This window comes from Odocoileus virginianus, chromosome 21, assembly GCF_023699985.2.
Source record: "Odocoileus virginianus isolate 20LAN1187 ecotype Illinois chromosome 21, Ovbor_1.2, whole genome shotgun sequence".
Lineage (NCBI taxonomy): Eukaryota > Metazoa > Chordata > Mammalia > Artiodactyla > Cervidae > Odocoileus > Odocoileus virginianus.
In genome coordinates, this window is record NC_069694.1 from 26,883,386 (window position 1) to 26,904,385 (window position 21,000).

At 34.8% G+C, this 21,000-nt stretch overlaps 3 protein-coding genes across 12 annotated transcripts in view; 2 read left to right on the top strand and 1 right to left on the bottom strand.

Annotated features, from left to right (window-relative positions):
* The window catches only part of LCORL (ligand dependent nuclear receptor corepressor like), a 193,522-nt gene extending 184,945 nt beyond the window's left edge, over positions 1-8,577 (top strand). For 9 of the 10 annotated variants that reach the window (XM_020878313.2, XM_070452105.1, XM_070452110.1 and 6 more), the window contains one exon: positions 4,022-4,137. In XM_020878313.2, coding sequence (XP_020733972.2) covers positions 4,022-4,035 — 14 coding nt within the window. In that variant the 3' untranslated portion in view covers positions 4,036-4,137. Of the gene's footprint in view, positions 1-4,021 lie in introns of all 10 variants that reach the window. The other variant, XM_020878319.2, reaches the window with a different exon arrangement.
* Positions 6,360-21,000, bottom strand: part of NCAPG (non-SMC condensin I complex subunit G) — a 45,014-nt gene continuing 30,373 nt past the window's right edge. Inside the window, exons 15-21 of the mRNA XM_020878320.2 lie at positions 12,622-12,803; positions 12,179-12,353; positions 9,839-10,000; positions 9,467-9,602; positions 9,044-9,127; positions 7,496-7,571; positions 6,360-6,576 (exon numbers count right to left, since the gene is read on the bottom strand). Of these exons, the coding sequence (XP_020733979.2) occupies positions 6,453-6,576; positions 7,496-7,571; positions 9,044-9,127; positions 9,467-9,602; positions 9,839-10,000; positions 12,179-12,353; positions 12,622-12,803 (939 nt within the window). The 3' untranslated portion in view covers positions 6,360-6,452. The remainder of the gene's footprint in view (positions 6,577-7,495; positions 7,572-9,043; positions 9,128-9,466; positions 9,603-9,838; positions 10,001-12,178; positions 12,354-12,621; positions 12,804-21,000) is intronic.
* On the top strand, positions 18,566-19,359 carry LOC110127909 (large ribosomal subunit protein uL30m). Its single transcript, XM_020878325.2, has one exon. It carries the CDS (start codon positions 18,770-18,772, stop codon positions 19,253-19,255), a length of 486 nt encoding a protein of 161 aa, XP_020733984.1. The 5' UTR covers positions 18,566-18,769; the 3' UTR covers positions 19,256-19,359.

Sequence of the window (21,000 nt, forward strand, 5' to 3'; positions counted from 1 at the left end):
GGATTTTCCAGGAAAAGAATACTGAAGTGGGTTGTCATTTCCTCCTCCAGGGGGTCTTCCTGACCCAGGGATAGAACCCAAGTCCCCTACCTTGCAGGCAGATTCTTCACTGCTGACTCACTGGGGAAACATATGGTAAAAATTGCAAAAACAGATTATACATGTATCTGCCATAGTTTATCCTCACACATGTAATGTTTTATTTTGATTTTTGTTATTAGTACTAATATTCACATTTATTGACTCCTTACTATGTGTCTAATCGGGCATATTATATGCATTATCTATACCAGGTGCTTTATTTACATAAATTCATTTAATAATCACATTACCCTTAAGATATTCTATCTTCACTATCCAGTTAAATTGAAGCTTAGAGGCTAAGGAGTGTACACTCAGCAGGTGAGTGATTTGATTTAGGATCAGAACTCAGGATCTAGAATCTCCTTCTGTCCCAATTTCCTGAAATTCTTATTCCTAAAGACCTATTTCAAATGTTAATCCACTTCTAGGATTAATCTTTCCCTTCTCTGTAATCCCTTTGTCCTTAGTTACTCCTTTTACTGCTTTTAATTCTGGTAATTTATGAATACTCCCTCCTCCCCACCTGCCCCGCCCACCACCTCCTTACCAAGCTGCAAAACCCTTTAAAACAGATACCAGCACACACTTTTATATTCCTAATATATTAGGTAGATATTGTTAAGGACTTGACTTTACTTACCATCAGACCTGGATGGTGAACACACGCCAGCTCCATGTAGAACTGAAACATTGTTTTCGTGTGGCAGGGTCCTATATTGGCCTCCTAGAACCTAAGAACCATCAAATTTACATTCCAGTAGACCAGTGACTTCATTTTTGTTACTACTCAGAAACATGGGAATACACCTGTCTACTTCATGAAGGTTCTCTGCTCTAGTTTTGCACATTGACAGCCCTTTCATGTTATTTGGACAGATTTGTGGAGAGATCAGACTCAAAGATAGTGCTGAGCTGTAACAACTATCAGTGAATGTTTTTTTCTACTGAATTTCAGTCAGTAAAGAATGCCTAAAATGCAGGACACCCGGGTTTGATTCCTGGGTTGGGAAGATCATCTGGAGAAGGAAATGGCAACCCACTCCAGTATTCTTGCCTGGAGAATCCCATGGACAGAGGAGCCTGGCAGGCTGCAGTCCATGGGGTCACCAAGAGTTGGACACGACTTAGTGACTAAACTACTACTACAATAGAAGACACAATTTCCAGAGGAAAATAAACCAAGTCACCCACTGGCATTAAATAAGTTCAAATTTGATGGTTTCCGGGACGTTATAGTAACTATTCAAATTCCAAATCCTAGGTCAGAGTTGCCTATCCATGCATATAGCTTGACTTCTTTCTTCCTTTGAAAAGATAACTTGTGTTCCTTGAAACTCAACCTAAAGAACACTCATGGTAGCTCTTATGTCAGTCTGTGCCCTGACATTTTCTTCTCACACTGAGAAATTAAAAGATATGACTAGCAGCTCCCTCTTTAAAGAAAATTCATGCTATAAACATATAGGTCTCTTGGATAAGGTTATGGCTGTAGACCTGACATGGAAATTAAGTATTCTAAAGAAATAGATAAGTAGATAGTAACAAGGGAGAATCATGACAGAACACAACCCAAGGGTCAGCATGCAGGATAGCATAAACAGACCATAGGCCCTGAAGACTCACTCAGTTTTGTGACCTTGGGTCAGTCATTTTACTTCTTTGAGCCTCAGTGAATGATTGTTAGAACTGAATGAGGTCAGTGTAAGAAAGGCTTGTAGCATCATGCCTGGTATATAGCAACTGCTTTATAAGTGATATTTTTAGACTTGTCTTGATTACACTAAAATGTTTTCTGCAATGTGAATGGCTTAGTTTATTGTCTATATGACAGAAATGAACCATCACATACCTCCAGTAATAAGTAAAACAAATTTAAATTATTAGAGTTGTATATATGAAAAATATTTTAGAATTATCTAATCATTAATCATTAAACACAAATAACTATTTGGATTTCCATGACTTAAAAAATTATTTTTTCCTTTAATACTTTCCAAATGCACATGTTCTGTAAACCTTTTATTCAGATGGTCGAGAGGGGCTCTGTCTTAGAGTGAGTGAAACTACTTAAGTATTGAAAATAGGCTGGGCTGTCTACATAATCATTGCAGGCAACCTTTGCCCTTATTCAGGCCTGTTTCTGATGATCTAATGAGAGTCATCATGCTTTAAAAACCATATGGAGCTAGAGACAAATGTAAAGGTTTAGTTTAACACTACATACTTTGGTGAAAGGGGGGAAGCTAGGAGAGGTACTTATCCAAAGTAAGGCCCTGTCTATATTAAATAAAGAACCCAGATGGTACGTGAGGCCTAAATAAGGGCTGTGTTCTGTTCTTAGTATTCTGTAGATCACAGGTGCCCAAATTTTGAACACGTTGCTTTTTTGGTAGGTATGTATTAATTAAACATGTCAATCTGTATGTGGGTACTAACATTTATTTCTTTTTCTTGACTGATATTTTCTTCCCATGCATTTGTATAGTTTTGTGCACCTCTGGAGTTTGTGTTCCCAAATTTGGAGTTTACTCTCTAAAAAAAGTAACTTTAAAAAATTGTCTTTAAGTATTGAAAAGAACAATAATATTGAGTATTACTCTGTAATGAATACTTTGTTAAATAGCAAAAAGAAAACAGAAAAGAAATTTTTATGACCACAATTTGTTGCTCCATGCCATTGTTTTCTTATTTTGGAGTTTGATACCTGATATACATACATACCAAGATACCTCAATTAATATCATTGTGTTTGTATAGCTTCCTTTAGAGTTTCTCAAAGAGGCATACATCAAACTGTGTTTTGAAAATACCAATAAAGACTGGCAGTCCTAGGAGGAAGTAAAAAATTACTGTCATTAATTATCTCTCTAAATTTTGGCTTTAAGTGATTTATTGTTTTTGATTGGTAGTCTTTTAAGCTGTCATTTTGTCTCATATCTATAAAAATTGAAATCATGTCATTCAGTGAAACAATGTGGGAGAAACTCAGTGAAAATATGATAGTTGTTAAAATACTGTTTAACAGGTGAAATCTCTGGTTTATGGAATGACAAATGAGTCAGTTGTTTGAAGTTGCAAGGAGAGATCAGGAAATTGGTAGCAAAGTCTGGATGCTGCTGCCATTTACCAATTCTAGTAAGCCACTATACTACACAGCTAAGCTTCCTCTTTATTCACCGGCAGAATCACTGACATGCAGTTAGAGAAAGCTTAGGAATGATGTAGCTCAGTCGAACTCATCAGTCGTGTCAAATGAGCTAATGTATATCAAGCTGTTTCTAAACATAAGGACTTCCATCTCAAGATGTGAATTGACTTTTGTTAATATTACTTAAGACTTGGGATTACATGTGCATCACATGTGGAGTGGCTAGCTATCTTTGGACTGTTAAGTCTGTGATTTTAGAGAAGATTCTCATCAGAGCTAGTAGATGAGCAAGAGCAAGGACTGTATTTCAGCTGCAGCCCTGCGACTTGATTTTATTTGTACTGTAACTCTGTGACTCACTTTTATCATCTCTTATGGGCTTACAGTATACCAGCCTTGCTTGGTTGTTAATGAAATGTGAGATAATGCATGTGAATGTGCCTAGAATATGGTAGGCATTCAACAGAGGTTAATTCCTTCTTGTGGTCAAAGTGTCTGTGATCCTTGGAAGGTTAAAGGAAAATTAAAAGGGTTCAATTCAGCCAAGCTCAGTAGGTCAAATATCCTGAGGGATACTGATGAAATCCATATATGCTATTTTTTGTCCAGGGGTATGAGTCAGTTCTCAATTACCTATGTTGCATTCACTTCATTAAGGCAGCAGGAGCTAAAAAAAAAAAAAAAATGCTGTTTAGAGGTCCAAATGGTAAAACTACTGAATTTTCTTAAGGTTGATCGTTTCTTTGAAATGAAAGCAAAACTAAAGTGCTTTACACTTTTCTTTTCCAGCATGCTACAAGTGAAAACTGATGAGAAACTGGATTTGTCTGATGGGAATACAGCAAGTTGCCCTCTGAGCCCCATTAAGATGTGCCTTAATCATCCCATTGAATGGAATCTGAAGTTGACAGCAGCATCTCTAGCAAGCTGTACAGTTCATAACCAAAATCTCAAAAGTGAAGAGAAATAGATTTCAGTTCTTCTTGCACTATCCTTATTTTGTACATCAACATTCTTTCTGCCGATAGCATTTATTGATTTTGAAATATTTCTGGTCTTGTGATTTGTCTATAAAATCATTAGCATTAATCATTTTGATTATACTTTGTATTTTTTACATGTTTTATGCCAGACCATTGTGGAATTTTGCAGTACAAATGGATTTTGATGTTTCTTTTTAATGGTATTTTGTGAATTTTTTACACCCTAAATATATAATTGTCCCCAGTTTTATTTCTGTACACAAAGTCTTAATATATAATGCATTGTGAAATTTAGAAGGCTAGTGTTGTAAAGATTTCTGATGACCTGACCCATGAACGGTTGTCTAACAGGTGGATACCAACTACCTCGAAGCAAATTGGTAAAAGGCAAAGGTATCTCTTAGAAGTATCTCTTTCAAAGTTATATATGTATAGAAAATTGATCATAGTTTATCATCAAGTGTTTCACTCATAGGGAGAATCTTCAGTTATTTCTCTGTACTTTTAAACCTATGAAGTCTGTGGGCTTTAAGAGCAATGGCACAACTGCATGTTTACTCTTCAGCATATCTGCCTCTTGCAGATAAGAATACTGTTTGGTTTTTTGTAAGTTATCAGTTTTGAATGAAAAATGGTAAATGGATTTACATCTATTGATTTTATTGTACTCTAGCCATTTATTTTAAAGTGTAAAAGGATGTCCTAAAATGAGAAGAATATTCCTTTAGTAGTGCAAAGCATAGCTTCATCATTGGCTTATGTGATTGTGTCTAAAACTACTCAAAGTTTGGTGCTTAAAGTTATTTTTCCCATGCCAGAGAAAGCAAGCTGTGGTGTGGGGGTCCATGTAAGTAAGAACATGGCTGCTTCCCTTTGGGTAGCTATGGATTAAAAGGGATTTAGTTTATTGAGGTTCTAAAGACTTTTACTTATGGCATACCTTTTAAGACCTTATTTATCCCTACCTACCCCACCCCCCAAATAATTCTTTAAATGACAGGGATTTAACAAAAAGGCTTACATAAAGAATTTGAAGCACAGAAAAAGACAGCCAAGAGAATGAAAAACAATCATGTTTTTCAGTTTTATGTCACCACCGTATCTTCATTTTCCTTTTATCTTAATAAGCATTCTTTGTAACTTCTGGGCTCCTTTTATATTTCTAAGTTGTATAAAGCATTTATACATATGTAACATAGCAATCTGACCCAGAAAAGCACAGCAGTCTTAACTTCAGCTCCATCATAGTACATCACCTTAAAGAAATGGCCTCTCAGAAATAAACCTTAAAAAAAGCACAATTATTAAAACAGATCCAATGTTAGGGTATTTCTATTCTGAATAATAGGATTATCAGAGGGTAAAAGATGTTTTGTTAGATATTAACACAAGAGGACTGATTTGGCAGAGTAAGTTTCTTAAGTCAGGCAAGTGCCAATTTTATTCAGAAAATAAATTTACAGTTGAAGAAATAGTGCTCATAAATTAGTATCTAGTGAACTTCCTGTCACATTCTTTTCCTACTAGTATTTTTTAATTACTCACAATAAATATTTTGTTACATCCCAAACACAGAAAACCCCATCATTAATATGTACATGTGAACATCTCCCTAACCAAGGAACCATCATAACGTAAGCAAACTTGGGCTCTCACATGCAAACACTTTGGGAAAAAAAATCACCCACATAAGTAGCATTATCAAAATATTTTAAAGTGTAAGGATCACAAAGTTATCAAAATGATAACTTGAACTTGGATGCTGGGGATTCATCATACTAATCTTCCCTGGAAATAAGCTTGTTTCTGGCTAGTTTGTGGTATTTATTTGTCCTTAAGATATCATTTTTAAAATGTGTTCTGCGGTGTTATTATCTATGTTGGATATGCCACAGCTAAGTCAAGTTTCTCAAAGCAAGCAGCCAGCTAGTTACACTTAGATGTTGCCCATATGCCATGATTTTAAACATGAAAATTCATAAGGATCCCCTGGGAGGCCTGTTAAAAGGCAGGTTCCTGGGCCCACCTTAGATTCTTATTAAATCCATGGGTGATAGCAGATGGAGCAGTAAGCACACTTACAGATCCAATACAGGATAAAACAATGTGGAATCGCACACCAGAAATTTCTACAAGAACCAGACTTTGATTTTCATACAAGGACAACTTTATTAAAGCAAAGAACTGAACATAGTTTTCAAGGCCACTTTCAAAGGACTCCACCTCCCTGTCTCCTCCTAGTTCTTATCTTCGCTGAGAAGCTGCGCGAGGTTAAGTTTACTTCTTTCTAGTGCTGCTGTCTTGGCTCGCCTTGGTAATCTCCTCTTCATTTCTGATTCCGGCTCTGGAATGTCGTGGTCACTAAACAGATGTTGAAATACACCAATTTAAATATAAGCTTTAAAACCAGTTTATTTATAAATAAAACTTTGTTTCTGTCATTCTATCAGTGTGTGATTGATATCCTGACTCCATTGAGCTTAAAACTAAAATCTCAAAACCAAGAAACACTGACTGGCTATCCAGCTAAGTGAACCATGGAAAACCTAACTAATTTCTTTTTATATCTACAATGAACCTGGTCTTATACAGAATAAAGCAAAAAACAAAAACTTAAATTTCTATAATGAAGCTTATAATTAAACAGGAACCACAGCAACTGCCCAAGAATTTTATGGGATATTCAAGTAGTGAAAAAAATAAGTTCTATTTATTTGGGCAAATAAATTCCTAAAACACTAAACAGCAAGTATCCCCAAAAGATATTTTCAATTTAATCAGACCTTTAAAATTACATACTGAAAATACATACATTTTACCTATGAATAAGCGAACACAAGACGGCCCTAAACATTCAGCTTCCAACAGTGGCTTATTGGCAGAAATAAAATGTAAGTTATACCACTGACACCATCCAAACTACAGGCAAAATTATTCTAGCATTATAAATGTAGAGATCCCAAATCTAAATCTCAGTAGTTTGCCAATTCAAACACAGATGTCATACATATGAGATCTTTTAATTAGATGAATAAATGGAAATATAATTTGAAAGAACATAAAAATAATTACATAGTACTAAAAGTCATGTCAACCAATAGGAAAAGCACACAAACCAGAGGAAGTCAAATACTCCTGGATAATCTAAAAAGCTATACATTTTCAGATTATCTTGTTACATATTCACAGTACAAGCAAACTACAATTTTTTTAACTTCTAGATAATTTTTTTAAAAATGAAGATAGGCTTCTTTACATATTCTAGATGTACATGGCATACCTTTCAGAGTTAGCCTCAGCCTCAACAGTCTGACGTCTTCTGTTCGTTCCAGCTGAAGCTATCACTTTTCTCCGTCCTTAAAGACAGTATATAACTCATTATCAATTGCTCATTTTAAACCTACCACAGAGAAATGGAACCCAAGTAAGATTAAAATTTTACTAATTTCCTATGTAAGCTCTGACAATAGGCAAGGAAAAAGATGGAAACTGAGTTATACGGAGGCAAATATTTGGGGAAAAGAAGCATGTGAAAAATCCTACATAAAGAGTACACCCCTAATGGCACAAGGTATATATAGATCTAATGATAAGGTTAGAAAGATAGATTAAGCCCATAAAACAGGTCCAGAAGAAACAGAACTTTAATCAGTAAAGTACGGTTTTTTGTAAAATACTTAAATTTTATAAGAAAATATTCAAGTTTGAATATTAAAATATTCAAATTACAAGGTCAATTCAAATCTGTGTCCTACAACATTTTAGAATAAAATTAAAGCCTTTATATGTTGGAGGGGGTTACAAAAGTTCTACCTGATAGAAAATTACAAAGTTACAAAGTCAAGTGGCCTGTGATGATCCTCAATTATGATAATAAAATATCATACATAAATGAAATTTGAGCTATTAAAAAAAATAAGAGGTGGAATTCTTGTAGTATATCTGACTAAAAGCAATCTGGATCAAAGCCAAATTATTCTGTGTGGTCATTTGGTTGAAATTTATATACCATACATATTCAAGTGAGACTTTTTGCTTTTGTTTTCTTCCAACATTACATATTTGCTTGTAAACTTCTAATGCAGTTATCCCTAAGAACACATCCAACAATATGGGACTAATGTGGAACAATATCTAGCAATTAGCATTCAAATAACTGGCTCCAAAACAATATCATGGCCAGATTCCATTTAGAAATAATTAAATCTTAATAGAAAAGGGCTTCAAAAAAAAATTTTTTTAATGGTTGACTCATGAATGGAATTATTAGCATTCTTTAGTTTGCTTGGATGTGTTTTCTGATTCTTCTGTAACAAGCATGCATTGCTTTTGTAATAAGAAAATAATAAAAGATTAAAAAGACCTTGATTTTCAGATTTTTTTTCTAAGTGACCCCTAAACAGTCAACATTTACTTTATTCCCAAAATCCCTTATTGTTGGATATCCCTTGGAAATTTTCTGGGAAAATATGAAATAAAAGGAAAATAGAAGCCCAGAAAAATACTACGAGGATAAAAGGGACAAAAATGCTTAATCATATAAAGGACAGACAACAAATAATATAACAGACAACTGATAATATAAATAAATCTTAGTTTAACCCAAACAGTCCTTTGCAATAGATCTTTTGCATCATACTTCTTTCAATCAAAAGCACTTGAAGCAACAAATATTACCTTTTTTAGACACAAGGTAAAACCTAATATAAGCTGAAACAAAAAGAAATTTATGTAAGACAATGAAAAATCTTTACACTTACGTAAGGAAACAAAGTATTTCATTGGATACCAAAACTGAAAAGTTGTAAAGTTAGACAACCCATATTACCTCTGTTGGTCTTTTGCTGAGTGGATTTCGTTCGAGTTGCTTTTACTTCCTTGACAGGAGTTATGTATACATCTTTATTCTTTTCTATTAAAGGAAATAATACAATTATTAAAAATAGCATCATAAAATATGAGCAAGTCAGTGACGATCAGTCCCAACAGCAGCTACTGAAATGTACCATAAATAAATGTCCCAAGTGTGAACACTGGCAAATAAGCAAGCAAAACTCTTAGGAACATAGTAGGCATGGTATTATGGTGAGAAATGTACACAAAAAAATCTATACAATAAACACCTATCAGTAATATTAATACACTTTCCCAAGTGAATTTAATTAGAAAAACTTTTCTTCCATTTCTGACATCTATCACTTATATGTTAGAGGAGGAGAATCTTATACTCAGGTTACAATATCATTACCACCTTCACTCTGAAGAGCAGTCATAGTTGTGATGTCATCCTGTGCTGCTACAGCTTGGTCACTATGTTCTTTAATTCCTTTTTCTAACTGAATCTTGATTTTCTCCAAAGCTCTTAGACATGTTCTATCTTTTACTTGCTGTAATAGAAAAAAAAATTTTATGTAGCATATTTTTTAATGCAGCATTTTCTAACCTTTTAAAAAACTATATAATGATAAAATTAATAAAGCATTCTGAAAATTCTATTAAACTTATGAAGGAACTATTTAAGCAATGAGCACCAAGTACTAATGTATGTATAAATCAAATATAATGTAAATTCTACTTTGATAAAAAAACATATACACATTAAGAGTGACTAGAAACTACTTACTTCCTGAATCTCATTCAACACAACCAGAAGATCTTTAGCAAGATCGTTACTGAGTTCTAAAGAACTCAAAGTTTTCGTATAGACCCGAACTTCTGGTGAATGTGGACATGCTAGGATCTCACTGCAAATTTTCATAGCCAGATTGTCATGAACTGTTAAGGCCTGGCAAATCAAGAGAAAAATACTGATAAATTGAAATTGTATCTTTATAATACAGTCCTACATATCATTTCCAACTAATGATCTTGTCATAATCCCAAAATGTCTAAAACAAAATTAACATACTCCTCCCCATGTGAGCTCCCCTTCTTATAGTAGATGCTGTGGTACAGTGCGTACTGAACCATTCACTCTCCAGGCTACCATGAGTTTTAGAGGCTAAAAGTTCCCAGGTATAGACTGAACCAGACTGAAGACAAAATAATGGGCTTTGCTTAAGATCACACTTCCTCCCCAAGAGTTAGTCCACACTGAGTAACTGGTAGATGTACAGGTACACAGCCCAGCCTTATCTCAATTCTGGACAAAGCAAAGAACAATCCCACTTCTGGAACTTCCTGTGAGATCAGCTGAGGCCTTAAGACTGCATGACAGTTCAATTTCTTCCTCTGCCCAATCTATTTCTTTCACTCCTCCAAGATGCTGCTCATCAGAGTACACCCTAATGGCAACAGGTTCTTGAGGTCTTCAGTCACCATCACCTAGGACCTCAACGTTATCTTGGATTCCTCCAATTCCCCTGCCTCAAACAAAGCTCTTTCTCCTAGGCTTCTATACCAGCAACTTTTTTTCTGTCAATTTCTACTACTTTTTACTACTACTTTCTATTCTCTTTCTACAAGCATTTATCTCCAAAGCCAATTTTTTAACTGCTCTCTTTATTAATATTCTCTATTCCTCTTACCAATTCACCACACCTAATGAAACTGACAATCAAATTAATCTTCCCAATAATGACTGTTATCCCATTAAGCCTTTCATTATACTCTCTGCAAATAGAGTCAACTCCAAATTCCCTATCTTAATGTTCTGCCCTAACAGGCCTATTCAGGACCCTTAGCTATAATGATTTTTCCAGTTACCCAACATGACTTGTAAAACCAGCTACATTTGATCATCTGTACTGAGTCTTTTTCTCTATTCAAATCACTTCTCAAATCCAAACAAGGCCTAAGTGAAATTTACTCAGCGAGATTTAAAACTAGTAATGCTGAATTCATCATCCAAACCACATGAAACTTGCCATCTTTTAAAATGCTAAAGCACTTAACTATATCACTGACCCTTACTATATTTTGTCTTAATTTTTGTAATCTTCTTTCTAATAACATGTAACTTAGTAACTCAAATGAGGTATGCAGTCACTAAATATCAATTAAAACAGGACCAATACCTTCAACTTAATACACTGACATCTGAAATAATTCATAACATTAATTTTCAATATGGTGAATGTTTGATCAAATGATATTAAAGGGTTAAAAACCAGTTTAATTTAATTTGTGGGAGAGTATGCACTAACTGTATCTTCTCTAAATGAAAAACAAAACTAAGCTTCAGGTGAGTTTCATCCTTTGAATTCCTCTCCCCTGTATCAGAAACATAGCAGGTAAGTCCATAATTGAGCACTCAATGAGCCCTACATAACAGGTCATTATTCAGAATGAGTAACAGCCAGCACGAGGTAGGGAGCAGATGGTAAAAATGATGAATTTTTGGTAATTTCTGTTCAGTAGCAAAAATGTTAGCACTTTTATTTTTATATGATTATCTCCCCATTTCCCAAAAGGCTTTTTAAAATTAAAATGTAGTTAATTTACAACATTAGTTTTAGGTGCATAACAGTTATTCAGTATTTTTATAGATCATACTCCATTTCAAATTATTTTAAAATAATGGCTACATTTCCCTGTGCTGTATAGTATATCCTTGTAGTTTATTTTATAAATAGTAGTCTGTGTCTCTTAATCCCTTATCTCTGTCTTATCCCTCCCCTCTCCTCTCTGATAACCACTAATCTCTATATCTGTTTGTCATATTCATTCTTTTTATTTTTTAGATTCCACAAATAAGTAATTAACAGAGTATTTGTCTTTGTCTGAATTATTTCAGACAAATAAATTATTTCAGACAAAATACCTTCTAGGTCCACCAACATAGTTGCAAAAGACCTTTTTCTTTTCTTAGTGTTATGTACTACCACATACACCAGAAATCCCAAGATCAATATGCAGCCTCTCTATTTTAAAGAAACTATCAGAAGGATTATTTTACCAAAACAACAGAGACCTGCATGCTAGTTACTACCCTTACCATCCATAGGCTAATATACTCACCCACCTGATAATCTTGGGACTTCTTGGCCTGAGGATTTAACCCACTTGGTCTTGTCAAATCTACAAGTAACTCAGCAACATTAGTGATATCTATTTCAGCTAAAGGAGAAGACGCCGGGGCATTGGCCAGTGTTTTCAGAGTTGGCAGAAAGGCTTCTTCAAAACATTCCTGGTTAGTCCTATTGAAAAACAATTGAAGGTATGTTAGCAAAGAAAAAGCATATGATTCTTTAAAAACAACATTATATGTAAAATTCACCCTATCAAGATATAGTACATGTTTATCTAGGAAAGAGCCAAATAATTCAGGTAGATAGAATCTAGGTAAATTCTTCTCATTTACTACTGAAGAAAAAGAAAACTAACAACAAAATACTATAAATATGACTCATGAGGAGCCTAGATTCAATTTCAAGCTGGACTTTGGTTATCAATATGACTAAATACCTGCTTGCATAAGCAAACATGGGGAAGAACACGCCTAGGCAATGTCGAAGTCGAACATCCTCTTCAGTCACAGGATTGTACCATAACAAGACAAGATGAGAAAGAATCCTGCTGCTGACCAAAAGTCCAGAGAACATCAGCTTGGCTAGTCCTTCTGCAGCTCCTGTCCTGAGTTCAGACACCTATTAAAAATGACTTTCATTAAAAGAAAATTTTTATTTGTATTAAAACTTCCCTTTTAGGCCTTACATTGCAGCCCATCCTACAGTACTTTTATATAAATTTATCCAAAATCATCCATGCTATTATGATTATTTAAAGGCACATAAGAGGACTTTATTTCTTTTTAGGTTAAGGCTATGTGACAAACTATTAGTCTAGCTATAAATTCCCTTTCAACTCTTCAGACGAACAAAAAGAACCAAAAGGTAATATTGTGAAACCAGAAACCAAAACCATATGTATTAAACACTTATCATGGTGCTAAGATATAGAAAACTTTCAGTAACGGTCTCTACCATCAGGGAAGGTGTCTATAAATGAAAGTTCCACAGGCAGGAGTGGCAATATGTGTGAATAACAGGTAAAATGTGAATAGAAGGTGCACAAGAAGAAAAAGGCATTCCTGGTAACCAAAACAAAACTAGAGAAAAAAATGAAAAAGAGGTAGTGGTATTCAAACAGATACAGATACAAAAGAGTAGCAGTTAAAAATACTGGCTACTGAGCCTGAATTAAATTCAAGCCTCTGACACTTCCTACCTAGGTGCATAATCTGATCCTATGCGTATTACATAATTTCTTTGTGCCTCACTTTTTTCATATATATAAAATGGGTAACAGAAGTACTTATCACAAAAGACAAAGAATATATGTAAAACTCTTAGAAGCGCCATCCACACAGTAAACCCTTAACAAATGCCAGTGATTATTTTTATTACAGATAGAAAGTAAGTTTTCTTAGGAATCAGATTAGAAAGAACTTGAAAGTTAGGTAAAGAAATTCATCCTCAATGAAATAGGATATAGTTGAAGATTTTTGAAAGAGTACTTAAGACAAATGAGATTTCAGGAAAATTATGTTGACAAATCATAGATTATTTAACTAAATTCTGTGACGTATATGCAGACTACATTCAAAACGTTGGGCTAGATGAAGCACAAGCTGGAATCAAGACTGCCAGGAGAAATATCAATAACCTCAGATACACAGATGACACCACCTTTACGGCAAAAAAAACCCAGAGGAACTAAAGAGCAGCTTGATGAAAGAGAAAGAGGACAGTGAAAACACTGATTTAAAACTCAACATTCAAAAAATGAAGATCATAGCCATCCAGTCCCAACACTTCATGGCAAATAGATGGGGAAACAATGGGAACAGTGACAGACTTTATCTTCTTGGGCTTCAAAATCACTGCAGATGTGACTACAGCCATGATATTAAAAAGGCACTTGCTCCTTGGAAGAAAAGCTATGACTAACCGAGACAGCATGTTAAAAAACAGACACATTACTTTGCTGACAAAGGTCCATATAGTCAAAGCTATGGTTTTTCCAGTAGTCATGTGGATGTAAGAGTAGGACCATAAAGAAAGCTGAGCACTGAAGAATTGATGTTTTTGAGCTGTGGTGTTAGAGAAGACTCTTGAGAGTCCCTTGGACAGCAAGGAGATCAAACCAGTCAATCCTAAAGGAATTCAATCCTGAATATTCACTGGAAGGGCTGAAGCTGAAGCTCCAATAGCTTGGCCACCTGATGCAAAGACCTGACTCACTGGAAAAGACCCAGATGCTGGGAAAGATTGAAAGCAGGAGGAGAAGGGGATGACAGGATGAGATGGTTGGATGGCACCACCGATTCAATGGACAAGAGCTTGAGCAAGCTCTGGGAGTTGGTGATGGACAGGGAAGCCTGGTGTGCTGCAGTCCATTGGGTCGCAAAGAGTTGGACCCAACAGAGCAACTGAACAACAACAATGTTGACAGGCCATAATCTGGGAATGAAAGACAAATCTAAACTAGAGGGGACAGAAGGGAAAACAGTGGAATGAGGAAATACAAAAACTATTTCAGAAATTTTTTCAAAACTCAAAAATGAAAAGAAAAATAAAGAGGTTGATAAGATTAATACGTGCCAGAGTACTGTGGAAAGACTACTTTCCACACACAAACTCATTTAGGGCTCAAAACCACCATGAGGGCAGAGACTTTGTTCCACCTAGCACTGTACTCTCAGGAGCATATAGCGACGGGCACATAAATAGCTGTCAAATACTTACTAACTAAATTAAAGAACCAGCCCACTGAATAAGCATCATTTTCCCATTTCAAAGATAAAAAAACAGTCCAGAGACAATAAACACCTTATTGAAGATTCAAAGATGTTACCAGAACACAAGTCTGTAAGTCTCCAATTCCAAAGGCTGCATGCCTTTCATCTTTTTAAAATTTCTAACATAGGAATTTGAATTGGGACAGGACTGCAGGTCTTTGAAGCATGTAAAAAAAAACTTGTATATGGCCTAGAGCACAATTAAGAAAGTCAAGATTTTTTTAGTGGTTATGACAAAAATAAAATCAAAGTCACAGAATCTAGTGAAGCCAGAAAGAGATTAATGAACCTGCACTATTTAAAAAAAAAAAAAAAAAAAACCCCAAAACAAAACTCATTCATCTACAGTCAAACAGTTTTCCTGTTCAAAGTTTTCTACTGACATCTATGCAATGTCAGCAAACCCACAGCACTGGATAATTCCCAACAAGAAGTCAGTCTTATTACTTGGCTAGTAACTTAAAATTTAAGAAAATGCTAATAAGGACTTATTTCCACCAATTTATAGTCAAAATGGGATGTCAAAAACTGTTACAGTAAGGAAATACATTAAATGTTAATTTTAAAAAGGTCAACTCATCAAAAAGATACTTACAAACATAAAACAAACAACAGAGCCCCAAAACATCTCGAATACATTGATGGGACTGAAGGGAGAAGACAGCTTGAAAACAGTAACTGAAGACATTAATACGCCACTTTCCATAATGAATAGAACAGCTGGACAGACCAAAAGGAAGTAGAGGACTTAACACCATAAACCTACCAAATACACAAAACACTCCCCCCAACAACAGTAGACTGCCTAGTCTTCTCAAGTGCATGTGGAACAGTCTCAAGAATAAAGCCCATATTAGACCCAAAACAAGTCTCAATAAATTCATAAAAAATGACATCATACAAAGTATCCTCTCCAACTACAATGGAAAACACCTGAAAAGCATAACAAGATAACTGTAAAATTCACAAGTATGTAAATTAAACAATATACTCTTCTTACACACCAACAGGTCAAAGTAGTCATCAAAATGAAAATTAGAAACTACTTAATTAGATGAATAAAAATAAAAAACAAAAACTTTTGATACACACCAAAGTGTTCAGAGGAAAATTTACAGCAGTAAATGTCTATGTTAAAAAAAAATCTAAAACCAATAAGCTAACTTTACATCTTAAAGAACTAAAAAAGAAACAGAAAATTAGAGGGAAAAACAAACTCAATGAAACTGGAAGTTGGTTCTTTGAAAAGATAAACACACTTGAAAAACCTTTAATTATATTGACAAAAGAAAAAAGACACAAATAACTAAAATCAGAAATGAAAGCAGGAGCATTACAGCTGACCTTACAGAAGTAAAAAGGATTATAAACATAATACTAAGAACTGAATATCAACAAATTAAACAAACTAGATGAAACGAACCACATCCTAGAAACACACAAATTGCCAAAAAGGTCTTAAGAAGAAATATAAAATCTGAATACACCAATAAAAAATACATAGATTGAATAAGTAAATGAGAAACTTCTCCAAAAGAAAAGTCTAAGACTATACGTGTTCACTGATAAATTCTACCAAATATTTGAAGAACTGATATCAATCTTTCTCAAAGTCTTCCTAAAAAACAGAAGAGGAGAAAACAATTCCTATCTCAATTTATGAGGTCAGTATTACCCTGACACCAAAGGCAGACAAAGACAATGCAAGGAAACTATAGATTAATTTTCCTTATGAATACCAATGTAAAAAATCTTTACCAAATTACTAGCAAACCAAATCCAACAACATATGAAAAAGATTATACAACTTAACTCAGTGGGATTTATCCAAAGAATGCAAGGGTGGTTCAATATAAGAAAATGAAGCATTATAATGTACCATAGCAATTGAAAAAAAATCACAGGATCGTTTCAACTCATACAGAAAAACCATTTGACAAAATTAGACATGCTTTTATGATTAGGGGAAAAAACCTCAGAGAAATAAAAATAATTTCTTCAAAATGATAGAGGGCATTTATGAAGAATCCACATTATAGTTAACAAAGACTGAAAACGTTCCCCCTAAGACCAGAAATAAGACGAGGATGCCTTCTTTAACCACTGCTATTCAAGACTACACAGCAAGTTCCAGCAAGAACAATTAGAGCAGGAAAGGAAATAAAAGATATTCAAATTGAAAAGGAAGAATTAAAACTGTCTCTTCACAGATAACTTGATCTTCAGAGAGAAAATACCAAAGAATACACACACAGAGAAACTACAAGAGTTAGCAAATGAATGCAGCAAAGTTGCATGATACAAAATTAAATCAATCCACACACAAAAATACAGTTGAGTTTTCTATACAATATGAATGAACAATTCAAAAAAAAAATTAAGAAAATAATTCCATTTACAATAGCATCCAAAATAAAGTATATAGGAATAAATTTAACCAAGGAAGTAAAAAACATGGACCCAGACACCTATATAACATTTTTGAAAGAAATCAAAGACAACCTAAATACAAGTAAAGACATTTGAGTTAACAGACTGGAAACCATTAAGTTGGCAATACTGCCCCAAAGCAATCTACATATATTCAATGCAATCCCTATCAAAATTCCAACAGACTTTTTTGCAGAAATGGAAAAGTCAATCCTCAAATTCATAAGAACTTCAAGGTACTTCAAATAACCAAAACAATACTGAAAATAATGAGCTGAAGTTGGAAAACTCAACTCCCTGGTTTCAAAACTTATTATTATGAAGTTACATGAATCAAGACAGTTTGGTACTGGCCCAAGATGGACACAGACAATGAAAAGGAATTGAGAATTCAGAAATAAACCCATATACTGATGATCAATTGACTCTCTGATCTTCCACAATGGTGCTAAAACAATTCAGTAGGAAAAGAATAATCTCTTCAACTAATGGTGCTAAGACAACTGTATGTCCACAGTTAAACCAATGAAATTGGACTTCTGCCTCAAACCATTTACTGAGATATTAGCTGAAAACGCACCAATACATCTAAATCAAAAGCTAAAGGAGTAAAACTTTTAGAAGAAAATAAAAGGATAAACATTCATGACTTCTGATTAGACAGTGTAGTCTTAGACAAAACACCAAAAGCACAAGCAACAAAAGATAAATTAGTCTTCATCGAAACCTAAAACTTCATAAAAATCTGAGAACATTATTAAAAAAGTAAAAATACCAATTAAAAAATAAGCAAAGGATTTGAGTAGATATTTCTCTAAGCAAGGCATACAAATAGCCAAAAGGCACAGGGAGATACTCATCACTAGTCATTAGGGTAATATAATTCAAAACTACAGTGAGGTGCCAAGCCAATCTACTAGAGTAGCTAAAAATTTCAAGAACAATTTTCTCATATTAATTTTAATAACAAACAATAAAATTGTTAAAATAACAAGTGTTGATAAGGATGGAACTCCTGTTCGTTGTTGGTACACTGGGAATGTAAAGTAGTTCAGCTGCTATGAAAAACAGTTTGGCAGGTCCTCAAAAAATTAAAGAAATTACCATATGAAACCATGAAATTCCTACAGAAAAAACAGAGGGTAGTAAGCTCCTTAATATAGGCAATGAGCTAGCAACTGCTGGCAAGAATACTGGAGTGAATTGCCATTTCCTGTTACTCCAGGGGATTTTCCTGACCCAGGGATCGACCTGCATCTCTTGCCTCTCCTGCATTGGCAGGCAGATTCTTTGCCTCTGCACCACCTGGGAAGCCCTGCATTTACTTTCCTGGCTTTTCATCTGTGAGAGAGAAAGCCTCTAAGGAGAGCAGCCACCACATCCATGGCAGGGATTTTGCGCGCAGTAGTTCAGAGGCCCCCAGGGAGACTTCAAACGGCAACAAAAGGTGTGGAGCCTCTTATTTGTACAGATTGGATTCGTCACAAATTTACGAGGTCAAGAATTCCAGATGAAGTTTTTCGGCCTTCACCTGAAGATCATGAAAAATACGGTGGGGATCCACAGCAACCTCATAAACTGCATATTGTTACCAGAATAAAAAGTACAAAAAGACGTCCATATTGGGAGAAAGATATAATAAAGATGCTTGGGTTACAAAAAGCACACACTCCTCAAGTTCACAAAAATATCCCTTCAGTGAATGCAAAACTGAAAGTGGTTAAACATTTGATAAGAATCAAGCCCCTGAAGCTGCCCCAGGGTCTCCCAACAGAGGAGGACATGTCCAACACGTGCCTGAGGAGCACTGGCGAGCTGGTCGTGGGGTGGCTCCTGAGCCCCGCGGACCAGGCAGCGAAGAAGTGCTGATGGCCCAGCAGCTTCAGAGTAGAAAGTGGAAGTCATTTCTATAAAGATGGTGAGAAAGTGTTCTCATTAAAATATTTTAAAAATTCTAAAAAAAAAAAAAAAAATAGGCAATGAAAGCAAAATAAACAAGTGGGACTATATCAAACTGAAAATCATCTCCAGAGCAAAGGAAATCATCAACAAAATGAAAAGACAGCCTATGGAATGGGAAAAAAAAATTTGCAAATTATTTATCTGTTAAAGGATTAATATCCAAAATTAAATATAAAGAACTCTACTACAACTCAATAGCAAAACCAACAATTTGATTAATTGTTGTTCCCTGGTGGTCCACCTTCCAGGCAGTTAAGTCCAGTTGTTAAGACTCCACCTTCTACTGCAAGGAGTGTGGGTTCAACCTTCCTGACTTCAGATTATAGTACAAAGCTATAGTCATCAAGACTATACTGGCACAAAAAAAGAAATACAGACAAATGTAACAAGACTGAGACCTCAGAGGTAATCCCATGCACCTATGGATTCCTTATTTTTTACAAAGGAGGAAAGAATATACAATGGGGCAAAGATAGTCTCTTCAGTAAGTGCTGCGGGGAAAACTGGACAGCTACGTGTAAAACAATGAAATTAGAAGACATCCTAACACCATACACAAAGATAAGACTCAAAATGGATAAAGACCTAAATGTAAGACCAGAAACTATAAAACTCCTAGAGGAAAACACAGGCAGAACACTCTATGACATAAATCACAGCAAGATCCTCTATGACCTACCAACTATAGTAATGGAAATTAAAAAGAAAATAAACACGTAGGACCTAATTAAATTTAAAAGCTTTTTTGCACAGCAAAGGAAACTATAAACAAAGTGAAAAGACAACCCTGAGAATGGGAATAAATAACAGTAAATGAAAACAACTGACAAAGGATTAATCTCAAAAATATACAAGCAGTTCATACAAATCAACAACAACAAAAACAATCAATCAAAAACTGGGCGAAAGACCTAAACAGACATTTCTCCAAAGAAGACATGCAGATGTCTAACAAATACATGAAAAGATGTTTAACATGGTTCATTATTAGAGAAATGTGAATCAAAACTACAATGACATATTAACTCATAGTGGTCAGAATGGCCATCATCAAAAACTCTAAAAGCAATAAATGCTAGAGAGGGTGTGGAGAAAAAGGAACCCTCTTGCACTGTTGGTGGTAATGCAAATTGATACAGTCACTATGGAGAAAAGTATGGAGACTCCTTAAGAAACTAGGAATAAAACCACCATACGACCCAGCAATCCCATTACTAGGCATACACCCTGAGGAAACCAAAACTGAAAAAGACACATGTAACCCAATGTTTACTGCAGCTCTATTTACAATAGCTAGGACATGGAAGAAACCTAGATGTCCATCGACAGATGAATGGATAAAGCAGCTGTGCTCTCGCACACACGTGCATGCTCTCTCTGTGTATATATATTTTATATATATCTATATATATATATAATATATAATATTTTATATAAAATATAAAATATATAATATATATATAAAATATATAATGGAATAGTACTCAGCCATAAAAAGGAACATACTTGAGTCAGTCCTAATGAGGTGGATGAACCTAGAGCCTATTATAGAGAGTGAGGTGAGTCAAAAGGAGAAAAACAATCATCGTCTGCTAATGCACACACATGGAACCTATCTGCAGAGCAGCAGTGGAGACATAGACATTAAGAAC